The sequence below is a fragment of the Euprymna scolopes genome, chromosome 13, assembly GCF_053919585.1.
Source record: "Euprymna scolopes isolate OS-2025 chromosome 13, ASM5391958v1, whole genome shotgun sequence".
NCBI lineage: Eukaryota > Metazoa > Mollusca > Cephalopoda > Sepiida > Sepiolidae > Euprymna > Euprymna scolopes.
In genome coordinates, this window is record NC_136494.1 from 52,860,500 (window position 1) to 52,878,488 (window position 17,989).

At 25.1% G+C, this 17,989-nt stretch overlaps 1 protein-coding gene across 3 annotated transcripts in view; it reads right to left on the reverse strand.

Annotated features, from left to right (window-relative positions):
• The window catches only part of LOC145292024 (glucagon-like peptide 1 receptor), a 310,307-nt gene that overhangs the window by 85,528 nt on the left and 206,790 nt on the right, over positions 1-17,989 (reverse strand). For all 3 annotated transcript variants that reach the window (XM_080138037.1, XM_080138036.1, XM_080138034.1), the window contains exon 2: positions 2,261-2,357. In XM_080138037.1, the coding sequence (XP_079994163.1) occupies positions 2,261-2,357 (97 nt within the window). The remainder of the gene's footprint in view (positions 1-2,260; positions 2,358-17,989) is intronic.

Sequence of the window (17,989 nt, forward strand, 5' to 3'; positions counted from 1 at the left end):
AATACATGTAAACCATTTTTTGCATATATTTTGCATACACAATACATGTAAAATATTTTTTGCATATATTTTGCATACACAACACATGTAAACCATTTTTTGCATATATTTTGCATACACAATACATGTAAACCATTTTTTGCATATATTTTGCATACACAATACATGTAAAATATTTTTTTCATATATTATGCATACACAATACATGTAAACCATTTTTTGCATATATTTTGCATACACAATACATGTAAAATATTTTTTGCATATATTATGCATACACAATACATGTAAACCATTTTTTGCATATATTTTGCATACACAATACATGTAAAACATTTTTTGCATATATTCTGCATACACAATACATGTAAACTGTTTTTTGCATATATTATGCATACACAATACATGTAAACCATTTTTGCATATATTTATCATAGACAATACATGTAAAACATTTTTTGCATATATTTTGCATACACAATACATGTAAAATATTTTTTGCATATATTATGAATACACAATACATGTAAAATATTTTTTGCATATATTATGCATACACAATACATGTAAACCATTTTTGCATATATTTATCATAGACAATACATGTAAAACATTTTTGCACATATTTTGCATACACAATACATGTAAAACATTTTTTGCATATATTTTGCATACACAATACATGTAAAATATTTTTTGCATATATTTTGCATACACAATACATGTAAAATATTTTTTGCATATATTTTGCATACACAATACATGCAAAAAATTTTTTGCATATATTTTGCATACACAATACATGTAAACCATTTTTTGCATATATTTATCATAGACAATACATGTAAAACATTTTTTGCATATATTTTGCATACACAATACATGGAAAATATTTTTTGCATATATTTTGCATACACAATACATGTAAAATATTTTTTGCATATATTATACATACACAATACATGTAAACCATTTTTGCATATATTTATCATAGACAATACATGTAAAACATTTTTTGCATATATTATGCATACACAATACATGTAAAACATTTTTTGCATATATTTTGCGTACACAATACATGTAAACCATTTTTTGCATATATTTTGCATACACAATACATGTAAAATATTTTTTGCATATATTATGCATACACAATACATGTAAACCATTTTTTGCATATATTTTGCATACACAATACATGTAAAACATTTTTTGCATATATTTTGCATACACAATACATGTAAAATATTTTTGCATATATTTTGCATACACAATACATGTAAAATATTTTTTGCATATATTTTGCATACACAATACATGTAAAATATTTTTTGCATATATTTTGCATACACAATACATGTAAACCATTTTTTGCATATGTTTATCATAGACAATACATGTAAAACTTTTTTTGCATATATTTTGCATACACAATACATGTTAAATATTTTTTGCATATATTTTGCATACACAATACATGTAAAATATTTTTGCATATATTATGCATACACAATACATGTAAACCATTTTTGCATATATTTATCATAGACAATACATGTAAAACATTTTTTGCATATATTTTGCATACACAATACATGTAAACTATTTTTGCATATATTATGCATACACAATACATGTAAAATATTTTTTGCATATATTATGCATACACAATACATGTAAACTATTTTTGCATATATTATGCATACACAATACATGTAAAACATTTTTTGCATATATTATGCATACACAATACATGTAAACTATTTTTGCATATATTATGCATACACAATACATGTAAACTATTTTTGCATATATTATGCATACGCAGTACATGTAATACAAAGGAAACATGTCTCTCCTAGTCATACCCCAAAACATCATCTCAGCGGTGCCATTCAATTCGAAAGGGGAATGCAACAAAGTTATCTCTCTCTCATAATATTTCTTAGCACTAGGAAATTCGCCCGTTTCATCACTCGAGTACACCACTGCATTAATCCTAATTTGACTGTTAGACACCTGCCTCACTCTCACTCATCTAAAATGTGTAATTAATGTTTTTGTTTGTTTTTTATTGATCAAAGCGAATATATTCATAGCCATTGATAAATACCAATTATTAAAATAACACCACATTTCTTGTAAATAATACAAGTAAAAAAATTGAACGAATAAAAATATAATACAAAACAAATTTCTTCCTCCAAAGAAATGCATCTTCAAATTGAAGAAAAAAGAGACGAAAAATGCAACTTACTTGTAAAAACTGTTGGCTCAGATTTGATCCTGAGAAAACATTTTTCTTGTGCAGCTTTTAATCTGAGGAGTTGTTGTATATGTACATTATTTTCAAACTAAAAAAGAAATTAAATTATTAGATACCATTTCGAAACCTTAATTATATAAAAAATAATTCATTTTAAATGATTTCTAAAGCCATAGCTTTATTACTATAATAACTAGCTATAATCTAAACTAATTATAATCTAAATTTATTATAATCTATAATAAACATTCCTACAAGCATTAACGAATAAGCAAAAAAAAAAAAAACACAACAAAAAATGTAAAATAAATAAACAAATCGTCAACAATAAACCATAAAAAAATAAACTAGCACATAAATTGCAAAAGAAAATTTAACAAAAGAAAACCTACAATTTAAGATAGAACATGAGAAGAAAATTTTTAAAAAGTTTAATTATTTGTATTATTTGGATTCTTCAGACCACTGTTTTAATCTTGAATATGATTTTCACAACGTTTCGATTGATATAATCTCCGACCTTCTTCAGGTGTATCTTGTCCAACTCAGTAATCTCTCTGTCGAACTCGAGAAGCTGCATGGAATTTCAAATAGAGCCCTTTATTTAATTCCCAGAGGTAGCATGCTCTTGTTCTGTCTGGATTGAGTTCCTAAATAATCGCAATTGTATTTTTCGGTCGACCACGCTCAGAATTGAATCTCCAACCTTCAGAAGACTTTAACAATTGAATTTTTCAAGTACTCTTTCTCAACCACACTCCCTCCCTCTCTCTGTCTGTCTGTCTGTCTGTCTGTCTCTCTCTCTCTCTCTCTATATATATATATATATATATATATATATATATATGTATATATATGTATATATATAATATATATATATAGCTTAATGTAAAAGGGAAAGAGAAAGTTCAATTCCACAAAAGGAGACTTATCCGGATAATGCCAAGCTCAACAATAATTATTGGAGCTTATACAGTAGGACAACAAGAGTATGAAATGAAGACACAAAACTATATATTGGTAGATAAAGAATGGATCATTTATTGAATAATGGAATACAGGCAAAATTTGGAGGGGGGTAGAAGGGACTCTTTATGCCAGGGCATTTCGAAGCCTAATGCTTCTCATCAGAAGAGTAGAGAAGGTGCTAGGTAGCATGGGGAAGATGCCGCGTCTAGCATAAGGTTCATTAGGGATGAAAAAGATTAAGAGGAATTATAGAATGTTGGGGGAAGCTTTATTGAATTCTAAATAAATAAGGAGAAGCTTATTATATATAGTATGATATATAAGAATATATGGTCTTTTTTATGGCATGAAGAGTCCCTTCTATCCCCCAAATTTTGCCTGTATTCCATTATTCAATAAATGATCCATTCTATATCTACCAATATATAGTTTTGTGTCTTCATTTCATACTCTTGTTGTCCTACTATAATATAATATATATATATATATATATATACATATATATATATTTATATATATATATATATATTATATACACATATATATATTATATACACATATATATATATTATATACATATATATACAGATATATATATACATATGTATTATTACTATCTACTTACTGCTATATATATATATATATATATATATATATATATATATATATATATATATATATATGTATATATATATATTATCGATTATTTATAATTAATGGTTTCCATATCGTGTTAAATTCTATAATAGATATTGTTAGTCATTGGCTGTCACCCAATATACAAGATGCCTTAAAAGATTTTCCAGACTTTTTTTGTACAGGCATTTAAAACTGGCGTAGGCTCTTGAAAATCTAGTATGTCATTAGTATACATCTTATGAGATGATTAACCGATTTTTATGATTTCAGGTTCAAATGAACAGCTACAGCAGGAATTTGAATACACCCTACTAAAGCCCGATTGTCACAACTGGTGAATTTCAAAAATACAATCTGGACGTGAGGACACTTTAGAAGAACAATATGCAATAAAATTCTGTATTAAACTTGAAAAAATGCCATAGAAACGTATGGAATGCTTCAGACTGTTTTTAGATCATCTTGCATGAATCGAGCATCAGTTTTTGAGTGGCAGGAGAGATTCAAGTAAGGCAGGGAGTCTGTGAGGGATGATGAGATGTGTGGAGGGAGTGAAGAAGTCAGAACACCAGAGTTGATTGGCCAAATGAAGAAGTCAGAACACCAGAGTTGATTGGCCTATAGAGACAATAAGTGCACAGTTTGATATCAGTGTGGGAACTGTACATGATGAACTGAAGATGTGGAAGATTTGTGCAAATAAACCAGTCCACAACTCCATCTTTGTCAGACTATTTGACAAGATGGACATCAAGACAGTTCCTCACCCTCCCTAATATCCAGATTTTGCTTCCTGTAACTTTTGGTCATTCCCTAAGCTCAAGGAAAACCTTAAAGGCTGTGGTTATGAGACAATTGAGGAGATGAAAGTGGCTGTGATGAGGGTCATTGACACACTCATGCGAGGACTTTCATGGGCCTTCCAGAAGTTGTTGGAACGGTACAACAAGTGCATTGCAGCTGGAGGAGATTACTTCAAAGGTGACTAGAGTTTCATGTGTGCACTATCAATAAAAGTTCCCATATGAGAAAAGTCTGGAAACTTATTGAAGGTACCTTGTATATGCTGCTTCTTTGAGTCGTATTACTCTCCACCGCTCTTCTTTGTCTATAATTTTTACTTTGTCCCATAAGGGTAAATGGTTTCCCTTTTTCACTCCAGTTGGTCGTACCCGACTTTTCAATCTCTCCACATATTATGGCTTTTTGATGTCCTTCTAGCCTTACTTTTAGTGGACGACATGTCTCACCTTTATATAGCACAGTATTTTTCCAGAGAGTCAATTGCTCTTGAAGATTGTCCTGATGTCATATGAATTACATATTATTTGAAGTTTTTCCAACAAAGTGTAGTGATATAGAGATTCTGTTAAAGGAGACATTCATGGATGATGCATTCACAGCTTCTAAGAAGTTAAATGAACTGGCGAGCAGGTAGATGGTTTTGCAAACAACATCAGATAGTTGGTCAGATTGGCTTTAAGGGAATTAGTCTTGAAAAGGTTTCCAAAACTAGTTTTGGTTACACGGGTTTCCCTGGTGTCATTTCCATGTCTTAAGTATCAAAAATTGAAACTCTGACCATGGGAGACCTAATAGCAAGAGCAAGGGTACTGACATCGACTAGGGATTAAAGTTACTATGTGATCGCAGCTGTGCATTCACGCAGTTGTAAATCTGATGGTCCTACAAGGAGCATGCGGCTGCAAGGGTCACATAGTGAGAAACTACCAAAGACGTGGAACCCATTGCTACTGATGCAGTAAGGTTGGTCACCGAGTCAAAGATTATTTGGGAAATGAACAAGGGGAGGAGGCACCAGCGATCGCCTACTCCACCACCAAGATGTAAATGTGGCGCTCCCAGAGATTATTGTCCACATTGAAGGGTGAAGGGTTTTGGTTGTAGTAAACCACTGGGGTTTCATCTGTTGTTAAGGATCGATGCAATAAAAGCATTGGGAGGCATCACTATTGGACTTGCAGGTGCAGTTCAGATGGACCACAGGAAAGTCCTCACATGTGCGGCCATCTCCTTCAGTAAACTTTACTGCTACATTTGACCATTGGAGATGAGCATGGATCATGGCATGGAAATGGGCAAATGACTGCCCACCTGAAAAACTGTGCAATGAAATACCTGAATATTGCATGGCTGCAGAAATTCGACCAAAATATGAGTAGGAACTCCAGGAATGGATGTATAAGATTTAGACAGACTTGGACCTGCCAAGGAGTTAATTCCATTGATGACCATGATGCAGCAGAATAAGGCAAAGGTGCGGCCAGTTATAGACTACTGCAAACTTAACCATCATGAAGACTGATTCATGGAAAACAGATGTTTATGCTGCTAAGATGTGTGAATGGCACCAAAAAAGGTGCCACTGCTGGATCTTAGAAGAGCGTATTTCCATGTATGAGTCCACGAGACACTGCGGCCATACCAGACTGTTGTGGTGAAGAAGAAGAAGAAGAAGAAGAAGAAGAAGAAGAAGAAGAAGAAGAAGAAGAAGAAGAAGAAGGCTGCGGTTTTGGGATAATAAGTGAATGAGTTGTGGAAAGAGAAATGACTTTTGTGCCGGCTAAGTACAATGGAAAAAGAGACATTGAGAGTTGGTGGGTCGAATTGAGAGTTAAGAGGAGTCAGTGAGAAGGAGTTCTGATTCTTTTTTCTATTTTCACTTATTATATTCAACTATATATTCAGATAGTTTCTAAAAATATACCGAATGGAACATTACTAAAACATATCCAGATGTTTTATTTGCTTAAGTTTAGAAACACTCGTTAATAAATTAATATTCTGCATAATTCATTTCTTATTTTGATCTCCAATTTTCTTACATATACGCAATAGCTTTGTTCATATTAATATCAATATCTCTCTAGTAGTAGTAGTAGTAGTAGTAGTAGTAAGGAATTTAACGAAAAAACCTTTACATTCAAAATGAATATTTTGAAAATCAAATGATAACTTCGATCATGTTTACAGATGATTTGAAAAATAAAGTTTTTTCTTTTAACAATTAAGTATATACTTTATTTTAAAAACTAAATATGTTTCTATTTATCCAAACTGTATTATTATCAAAATATTTTATTTTCAAACTATAATTTGTTGTTCTTGTACTTATTTTTTTTGTTGTTGTTGATCATGATGATTTTGAATGTCGAAAAGAGCATGTAAAATAACACAGTAAATTGCCTCAACTTTGGAATATATCAAACAATACCATAACAATCATGATGTTTTTCTCCAAATGATCAAAATGTGTAGTGAAAATTGTTTTTGTAAAGGAGGCTTCAGCTAGATTAATTGCTGTCTGAAGTGGGGGGGGGGGGGAGAACGGATAATTTTTGCTAGTTCAAGTTAATCTAGCGAAAGTCTGATGTCAAATTGCATATCAAATGCACTCCTTCCTCACTCCTTCCTCTCAATGGTCTCTAGTGCTAAAATGCCAATTGGTGCCACTGATGTTAAACTTCAAAAGATTCCGCATTTTATGTTTTTTTTTTAACCTGATCCTCATGTCTTTATCTTAATGTAATGAAGATTTCACAGTTGTTTCATCGTAATAATAATATATGAAGTAATTGCTTATTACATGATAATGTTGAAACTGAGGTTAATTCCATTGGACATATTTGATGGTAACGAGAGAGGATGTTAGAGCTGCAAAATTTAATACTCTTGTGCCCTACATGGTCATAAATTCAGAAACAAAACCATTTCTTATTGGTGTGATCTTCAAATCATTTAGACAACTTTTGAATATGCTTTTTAAGCCTAATGGTTAGGGTTATATTTTAGTTTTTATGGAGTCAACTGACTTTCAGACAATAGTCAAGGAACCAAATGACTTTGTATTTTCCCTGAATGGTAAAGCGCAATTTTGCTTTAACATTCATTTATACATTTTTATTTTGTCTCTCTAATATCTTGTGGATTTGTGCATTCTCATGCTATTTTGTATTTCGATTTTTCTAAATATTCTCTTCGCATGCCTTCGTCTTCCTTGAATATCGAAACACTGCTTCTAGTATATTCCAACAATGTTTCTTGTATATTCCAACAATGTTTTTAGTATATTCCAACAATATTTTTAGTATATTCCAACAATATTTCTAGTATATTCCAACAATATTTCTAGCATATTCCAACAATATTTCTAATATATTCCAACAATATTTCTAGTATATTCCAACAATATTTCTAGCATATTCCAACAATATTTCTAATATATTCCAACAATATTTCTAATATATTCCAACAATATTTCTAATATATTCCAACAATATTTCTAATATATTCCAACAATATTTCTAGTATATTCCAACAATATTTCTAGTATATTCCAACAATATTTCTAATATATTCCAACAATATTTCTAATATTTTCCAACAATATTTCTAATATATTCCAACAATATTTCTAATATATTCCAACAATATTTCTAGTATATTCCAACAATATCTCTAATATATTCCAACAATATTTCTAATATATTCCAACAATATTTCTATTATATTCCAACAATATTTCTAGTATATTCCAACAATATTTCTAATATATTCCAACAATATTTCTAGTATATTCCAACAATATTTCTAATATATTCCAACAATATTTCTAGTATATTCCAACAATATTTCTAATATATTCCAACAATATTTCTAGTTTATTCCACCAATATTTCTAGTATTTAACAACAATGTTTCTAGTATTTTCCTACAATATTTCTAGTATATTCAAACAATATTTCTAGTATATTCCAACAATGTTTCTAATATATTCCAACAATATTTCTAGTATATTCCAACAATATTTCTAATATATTCCAACAATATTTCTAATATATTCCAACAATATTTCTAATATATTCCAATAATATTTCTAATATATTCCAACAATATTTCTAGTATTTTCCAACAATATTTCTAGTATATTCCAACAATATTTCTAATACATTCCAAAAATATTTCTAGTATATTCCAACAATATTTCTAATATATTCCTACAATATTTCTAATATATTCCAACAATATTCAAATATATTCCAACAATATTTCTAATATATTCCGACAATATTTCTAGTATATTCAAACAATATTTCTAGTATATTCCAACAATATTTCTAGTATATTCCAACAATATTTCTAATATATTCCAACAATATTTCTAGTATATTCCAACAATATTTCTAGTATATTCCAACAATATTTCTAGTATTTTCCAACAATATTTCTAGTATATTCCAACAATATTTCTAATATATTTCAACAATATTTCTAATATATTCCAACAATATTTCTAGTATTTTCCAACAATATTTCTAATATATTCCAACAATATTTCTAATATATTCCAACAATATTTCTAATATATTCCAACAATATTTCTAATATATTCCAACAATATTTCTAATATATTCCAACAATATTTCTAATATATTCCAACAATATTTCTAGTATATTCCAACAATATTTCTAATATATTCCAACAATATTTCTAGTATATTCCAACAATATTTCTAATATATTCCAACAATATTTCTAATATATTCCAACAATATTTCTAATATATTCCAACAATATTTCTAGTATATTCCAACAATATTTCTAATATATTCCAACAATATTTCTAATATATTTACACAATATGTCTAATATATTCCAACAATATTTCTAGTATATTCCAACAATATTTCTAATATATTCCAACAATATTTCTAGTATATTCCAACAATATTTCTAGTATATTCCAACAATATTTCTAATATATTCCAACAATATGTCTAATATTTTCCAACAATATTTCTAATATATTCTAACAATATTTCTAATATATTCCAACAATATTTCTAATATATTCCAACAATATTTCTAGTATATTCCAACAATATTTCTAGTATTTTCCAACAATATTTCTAGTATTTTCCAACAATATTTCTAATATATTCCAACAATATTTCTAGTATATTCCAACAATATTTCTAGTATATTCCAACAATATTTCTAGTATTTTCCAACAATATTTCTAGTATATTCCAACAATATTTCTAATATATTCCAACAATATTTCTAGTATATTCCAACAATATTTCTAATATATTCCAACAATATTTCTAATATTTTCCAACAATATTTCTAGTATTTTACAACAATGTTTCTAGTATATTCCAACAATATTTCTAGTATATTCCAACAATATTTCTAGTATATTCCAACAATATTTCTAATATATTCCAACAATATTTCTAATATATTCCAACAATATTTCTAATATATTCCAACAATATTTCTAATATATTCCAACAATATTTCTAATATATTCCAACAATATTTCTAATATATTCCAACAATATTTCTAGTATTTTCCAACAATATTTCTAATATATTCCAACAATATTTCTAATATATTCCAACAATATTTCTAGTATTTTCCAACAATATTTCTAGTATTTTACAACAATGTTTCTAGTATATTCCAACAATATTTCTAGTATATTCCAACAATATTTCTTATATATTCCAACAATATTTCTAATATATTCCAACAATATTTCTAGTATATTCCAACAATATTTCTAATATATTCCAACAATATTTCTAATATATTCCAACAATATTTCTAGTATTTTCCAACAATATTTCTAGTATTTTCCAACAATATTTCTAGTATTTTCCAACAATATTTCTAGTATATTCCAACAATATTTCTAGTATATTCCAACAATATTTCTAATATATTCCAACAATATTTCTAATATATTCCAACAATATTTCTAATATATTCCAACAATATTTCTAGTATTTTCCAACAATATTTCTAATATATTCTAACAATATTTCTAATATATTCCAACAATATTTCTAATATATTCCAACAATATTTCTAATATGTTCCAACAATATTTCTAATATATTCCAACAATATTTCTAATATAATCCAACAATATTTCTAATATATTCCAACAATATTTCTAGTATTTTCCAACAATATTTATAGTATTTTCCAACAATATGCCTAGTATATTCCAACAATATTTCTAGTATATTCCAACAATATTTATAATATATTCCAACAATATTTCTAATATATTCCAACAATATTTCTAATATATTCCAACAATATTTCTAATATATTCCAACAATATTTCTAGTATATTCCAACAATATTTCTAATATATTCCAACAATATTTCTAGTATATTCCAACAATATGTCTAGTATTTTCCAACAATATTTCTAGTATTTTACAACAATGTTTCTAGTATATTCCAACAATATTTCTAGTATATTCCAACAATATCTCATATATATACCAACAATATTTCTAATATATTCCAACAATATTTCTAGTATATTCACACAATATTTCTAATATATTCCAACAATATTTCTAATATATTCCAACAATATTTCTAATATATTCCAACAATATTTCTAGTATTTTCCAACAATATTTCTAGTATTTTCCAACAATATATCTAGTATTTTCCAACAATATTTCTAGTATATTCAAACAATATTTCTAGTATATTCCAACAATATTTCTAATATATTCCAACAATATTTCTAATATATTCCAACAATATTTCTAAGTATATTCCAACAATATTTCTAATATATTCCAACAATATTTCTAATATATTCCAAACAATATTTCTAATATAATCCAACAATATTACACATATATTCCTACAATATTTCTAATATATTCCAACAATATTTCTAATATATTCCAACAATATTTCTAGGATATTCCAACAATATTTCTAGTATATTCAAACAATATTTCTAATATATTCCAACAATATTTCTAATATATTTACACAATATTTCTAATATATTCCAACAATATTTCTAGTATATTCCAACAATATTTCTAATATATTCCAACAATATTTCTAGTATATTCCAACAATATTTCTAGTATATTCCAACAATATTTTCTAATATATTCCAACAATATTTCTAATATATTCCAACAATATTTCTAATATATTCCAACAATATTTCTAATATATTCCAACAATATTTCTAGTATATTCCAACAATATTTCTAGTATTTTCCAACAATATTTCTAGTATTTTCCAACAATATTTCTAATATATTCCAACAATATTTCTAATATAATCCAACAATATTTCTAATATATTCCAACAATATTTCTAGTATTTTCCAACAATATTTCTAATATATTCCAACAATATGTCTAATATTTTCCAACAATATTTCTAATATATTCTAACAATATTTCTAATATATTCCAACAATATTTCTAATATATTCCAACAATATTTCTAGTATATTCCAACAATATTTCTAGTATTTTCCAACAATATTTCTAGTATATTCCAACAATATTTCTAATATATTCCAACAATATTTCTAGTATATTCCAACAATATGTCTAGTATTTTCCAACAATATTTCTAGTATTTTACAATAATGTTTCTAGTATATTCCAACAATATTTCTAGTATATTCCAACAATATCTCTAATATATCCAACAATATTTCTAATATATTCCAACAATATTTCTAGTATATTCACACAATATTTCTAATATATTCCAACAATATTTCTAATATATTCCAACAATATTTCTAATATATTCCAACAATATTTCTAGTATTTTCCAACAATATTTCTAGTATTTTCCAACAATATTTCTAGTATTTTCCAACAATATTTCTAGTATATTCAAACAATATTTCTAGTATATTCCAACAATATTTCTAATATATTCCAACAATATTTCTAATATATTCCAACAATATTTCTAATATATTCCAACAATATTTCTAGTATTTTCCAACAATATTTCTAGTATTTTCCAACAATATTTCTAGTATTTTCCAACAATATTTCTAGTATATTCCAACAATATTTCTAGTATATTCCAACAATATTTCTAATATATTCCAACAATATTTTAATATATTCCAACAATATTTCTAATATATTCCAACAATATTTCTAGTATTTTCCAACAATATTTCTAATATATTCTAACAATATTTCTAATATATTCCAACAATATTTCTAATATATTCCAACAATATTTCTAATATATTCCAACAATATTTCTAATATATTCCAACAATATTTCTAATATAATCCAACAATATTTCTAATATATTCCAACAATATTTCTAGTATTTTCCAACAATATTTATAGTATTTTCCAACAATATGCCTAGTATATTCCAACAATATTTCTAGTATATTCCAACAATATTTATAATATATTCCAACAATATTTCTAATATATTCCAACAATATTTCTAATATATTCCAACAATATTTCTAATATATTCAACAATATTTCTAGTATATTCCAACAATATTTCTAATATATTCCAACAATATTTCTAGTATATTCCAACAATATGTCTAGTATTTTCCAACAATATTTCTAGTATTTTACAACAATGTTTCTAGTATATTCCAACAATATTTCTAGTATATTCCAACAATATCTCTAATATATTCCAACAATATTTCTAATATATTCCAACAATATTTCTAGTATATTCACACAATATTTCTAATATATTCCAACAATATTTCTAATATATTCCAACAATATTTCTAATATATTCCAACAATATTTCTAGTATTTTCCAACAATATTTCTAGTATTTTCCAACAATATATCTAGTATTTTCCAACAATATTTCTAGTATATTCAAACAATATTTCTAGTATATTCCAACAATATTTCTAATATATTCCAACAATATTTCTAATATATTCCAACAATATTTCTAATATATTCCAACAATATTTCTAATATATTCCAACAATATTTCTAATATAATCCAACAATATTACACATATATTCCTACAATATTTCTAATATATTCCAACAATATTTCTAATATATTCCAACAATATTTCTAATATATTCCAACAATATTTCTAGGATTTCCAACAATATTTCTAGTATATTCCAACAATATTTCTAATATATTCCAACAATATTTCTAATATATTTACACAATATTTCTAATATATTCCAACAATATTTCTAGTATATTCCAACAATATTTCTAATATATTCCAACAATATTTCTAGTATATTCCAACAATATTTCTAGTATATTCCAACAATATTTCTAATATATTCCAACAATATTTCTAATATATTCCAACAATATTTCTAATATATTCCAACAATATTTCTAATATATTCCAACAATATTTCTAATATATTCCAACAATATTTCTAGTATATTCCAACAATATTTCTAGTATTTTCCAACAATATTTCTAGTATTTTCCAACAATATTTCTAATATATTCCAACAATATTTCTAATATAATCCAACAATATTTCTAATATATTCCAACAATATTTCTAGTATTTTCCAACAATATTTCTAATATATTCCAACAATATGTCTAATATTTTCCAACAATATTTCTAATATATTCTAACAATATTTCTAATATATTCCAACAATATTTCTAATATATTCCAACAATATTTCTAGTATATTCCAACAATATTTCTAGTATTTTCCAACAATATTTCTAGTATATTCCAACAATATTTCTAATATATTCCAACAATATTTCTAGTATATTCCAACAATATGTCTAGTATTTTCCAACAATATTTCTAGTATTTTACAACAATGTTTCTAGTATATTCCAACAATATTTCTAGTATATTCCAACAATATCTCTAATATATCCAACAATATTTCTAATATATTCCAACAATATTTCTAGTATATTCACACAATATTTCTAATATATTCCAACAATATTCTAATATATTCCAACAATATTTCTAATATATTCCAACAATATTTCTAGTATTTTCCAACAATATTTCTTGTATTTTCCAACAATATTTCTAGTATTTTCCAACAATATTTCTAGTATATTCAAACAATATTTCTAGTATATTCACACAATATTTCTAATATATTCCAACAATATTTCTAATATATTCCAACAATATTTCTAATATATTCCAACAATATTTCTAATATATTCCAACAATATTTCTAGTATTTTCCAACAATATTTCTAATATATTCCAACAATATTTCTAATATATTCCAACAATATTTCTAATATATTCCAACAATATTTCTAGTATTTTCCAACAATATTTCTAATATATTCCAACAATATTTCTAATATATTCCAACAATATTTCTAATATAATCCAACAATATTTCACATATATTCCTACAATATTTCTAATATATTCCAACAATATTTCTAATATATTCAACAATATTTCTAGGATATTCCAACAATATTTCTTGTATATTCCAACAATATTTCTAATATATTCCAACAATATTTCTAATATATTTACAGAATATTTCTAATATATTCCAACAATATTTCTGGTATATTCCAACAATATTTCTAATATATTCCACAATATTTCTAGTATATTCCAACAATATTTCTAGTATATTCCAACAATATTTCTAATATATTCCAACAATATTTCTAATATATTCCAACAATATTTCTAATATATTCCAACAATATTTCTAATATATTCCAACAATATTTCTAATATATTCCAACAATATTTCTAGTATATTCCAACAATATTTCTAGTATTTTCCAACAATATTTCTAGTATTTTCCAACAATATTTCTAATATATTCCAACACTATTTCTAGTATAATTCAAACAATATTTCTAGTATTTTCCAACAATATTGCTAATATTATTCAACAATATTTCTAATATTATTACACAATATTTCTAATATATCCAACAATATTTCTAGTATATTCCAACAATATTTCTAATATATTCCAACAATATTTCTAGTATATTCCAACAATATTTCTAGTATATTTCAACAATATTTCTAATATATTCCAACAATATTTCTAATATATTCCAACAATATTTCTAATATATTCCAACAATATTTCTAGTATATTCCAACAATATTCTATATTTTCCAACAATATTTCTAATATATTCCACAATATTTCTAGTATTCCAACAATATTCTAATATATCCAACAATATTTCTAGTATATTCTCAACAATATTTTCTAGTATTTTCCAACTATATTCTAGTATTTTCCAACAATATTTCTAATATATTCCCAAAATATTTCTAGTATATTCCAACAATATTTCTAGTATTTTCCAACAATATTTCTAGTATTTTCCAACAATATTTCTAGTATATTCCAACAATATTTCTAATATATTCCAACAATATTTCTAGTATTTTCAACAATATTTCTAATATATTCCAACAATATTTCTAGTATTTTCCAACAATATTTCTAGTATTTTACAACAATGTTTCTAGTATATTCCAACAATATTCTAGTATATTCCAACAATATTTCTTATATATTCCAACAATATTTCTAATATATTCCAACAATATTCTATGTATATTCCAACAATATTCTATATATTCCAACAATATATTTCTAATATATTCCAACAATATTTCTAGTATTTTCCAACAATATTTCTAGTTTTTCCAACAATAAATTCTAGTATTTTCCAACAATATTTCTAGTATATCCAACAATATTTCTAGTATATTCCAACAATATTTCTAATATATTCACCAATATTTCTAATATATTCCAACAATATTTCTATATATTTCCAACTAATATTTCTAGTATTTCCAACATATATTTCTAATATATTCTAACAATATTTCTAATATATTCCAACAATATTTCTAATATATTCCAACAATATTTCTAATATATTCCAACAATATTTCTAATATATTCCAACAATATTTCTAATATAATCCAACAATATTTCTAATATATTCCAACAATATTTCTAGTATTTTCCAACAATATTTATAGTATTTTCCAACAATATGCCTAGGATATTCCAACAATATTTCTAGTATATTCCAACAATATTTATAATATATTCCAACAATATTTCTAATATATTCCAACAATATTTCTAATATATTCCAACAATATTTCTAATATATTCCAACAATATTTCTAGTATATTCCAACAATATTTCTAATATATTCCAACAATATTTCTAGTATATTCCAACAATATGTCTAGTATTTTCCAACAATATTTCTAGTATTTTACAACAATGTTTCTAGTATATTCCAACAATATTTCTAGTATATTCCAACAATATCTCTAATATATTCCAACAATATTTCTAATATATTCCAACAATATTTCTAAGTATATTCACACAATATTTCTAATATATTCCAACAATATTTCTAATATATTCCAACAATATTTCTAATATATTCCAACAATATTTCTAGTATTTTCCAACAATATTTCTAGTATTTTCCAACAATATATCTAGTATTTTCCAACAATATTTCTAGTATATTCAAAAATATTTCTAGTATATTCCAACAATATTTCTAATATATTCCAACAATATTTCTAATATATTCCAACAATATTTCTAATATATTCCAACAATATTTCTAATATATTCCAACAATATTTCTAATATATTCCAACAATATTTCTAATATAATCCAACAATATTACACATATATTCCTACAATATTTCTAATATATTCCAACAATATTTCTAATATATTCCAACAATATTTCTAATATATTCCAACAATATTTCTAGGATATTCCAACAATATTTCTAGTATATTCCAACAATATTTCTAATATATTCCAACAATATTTCTAATATATTTACACAATATTTCTAATATATTCCAACAATATTTCTAGTATATTCCAACAATATTTCTAATATATTCCAACAATATTTCTAGTATATTCCAACAATATTTCTAGTATATTCCAACAATATTTCTAATATATTCCAACAATATTTCTAATATATTCCAACAATATTTCTAATATATTCCAACAATATTTCTAATATATTCCAACAATATTTCTAATATATTCCAACAATATTTCTAGTATATTCCAACAATATTTCTAGTATATTCCAACAATATTTCTAGTATTTTCCAACAATATTTCTAATATATTCCAACAATATTTCTAATATATTCCAACAATATTTCTAATATATTCCAACAATATTTCTAGTATTCCAACAATATTTCTAATATATTCAAACAATATGTCTAATATTTTCAAA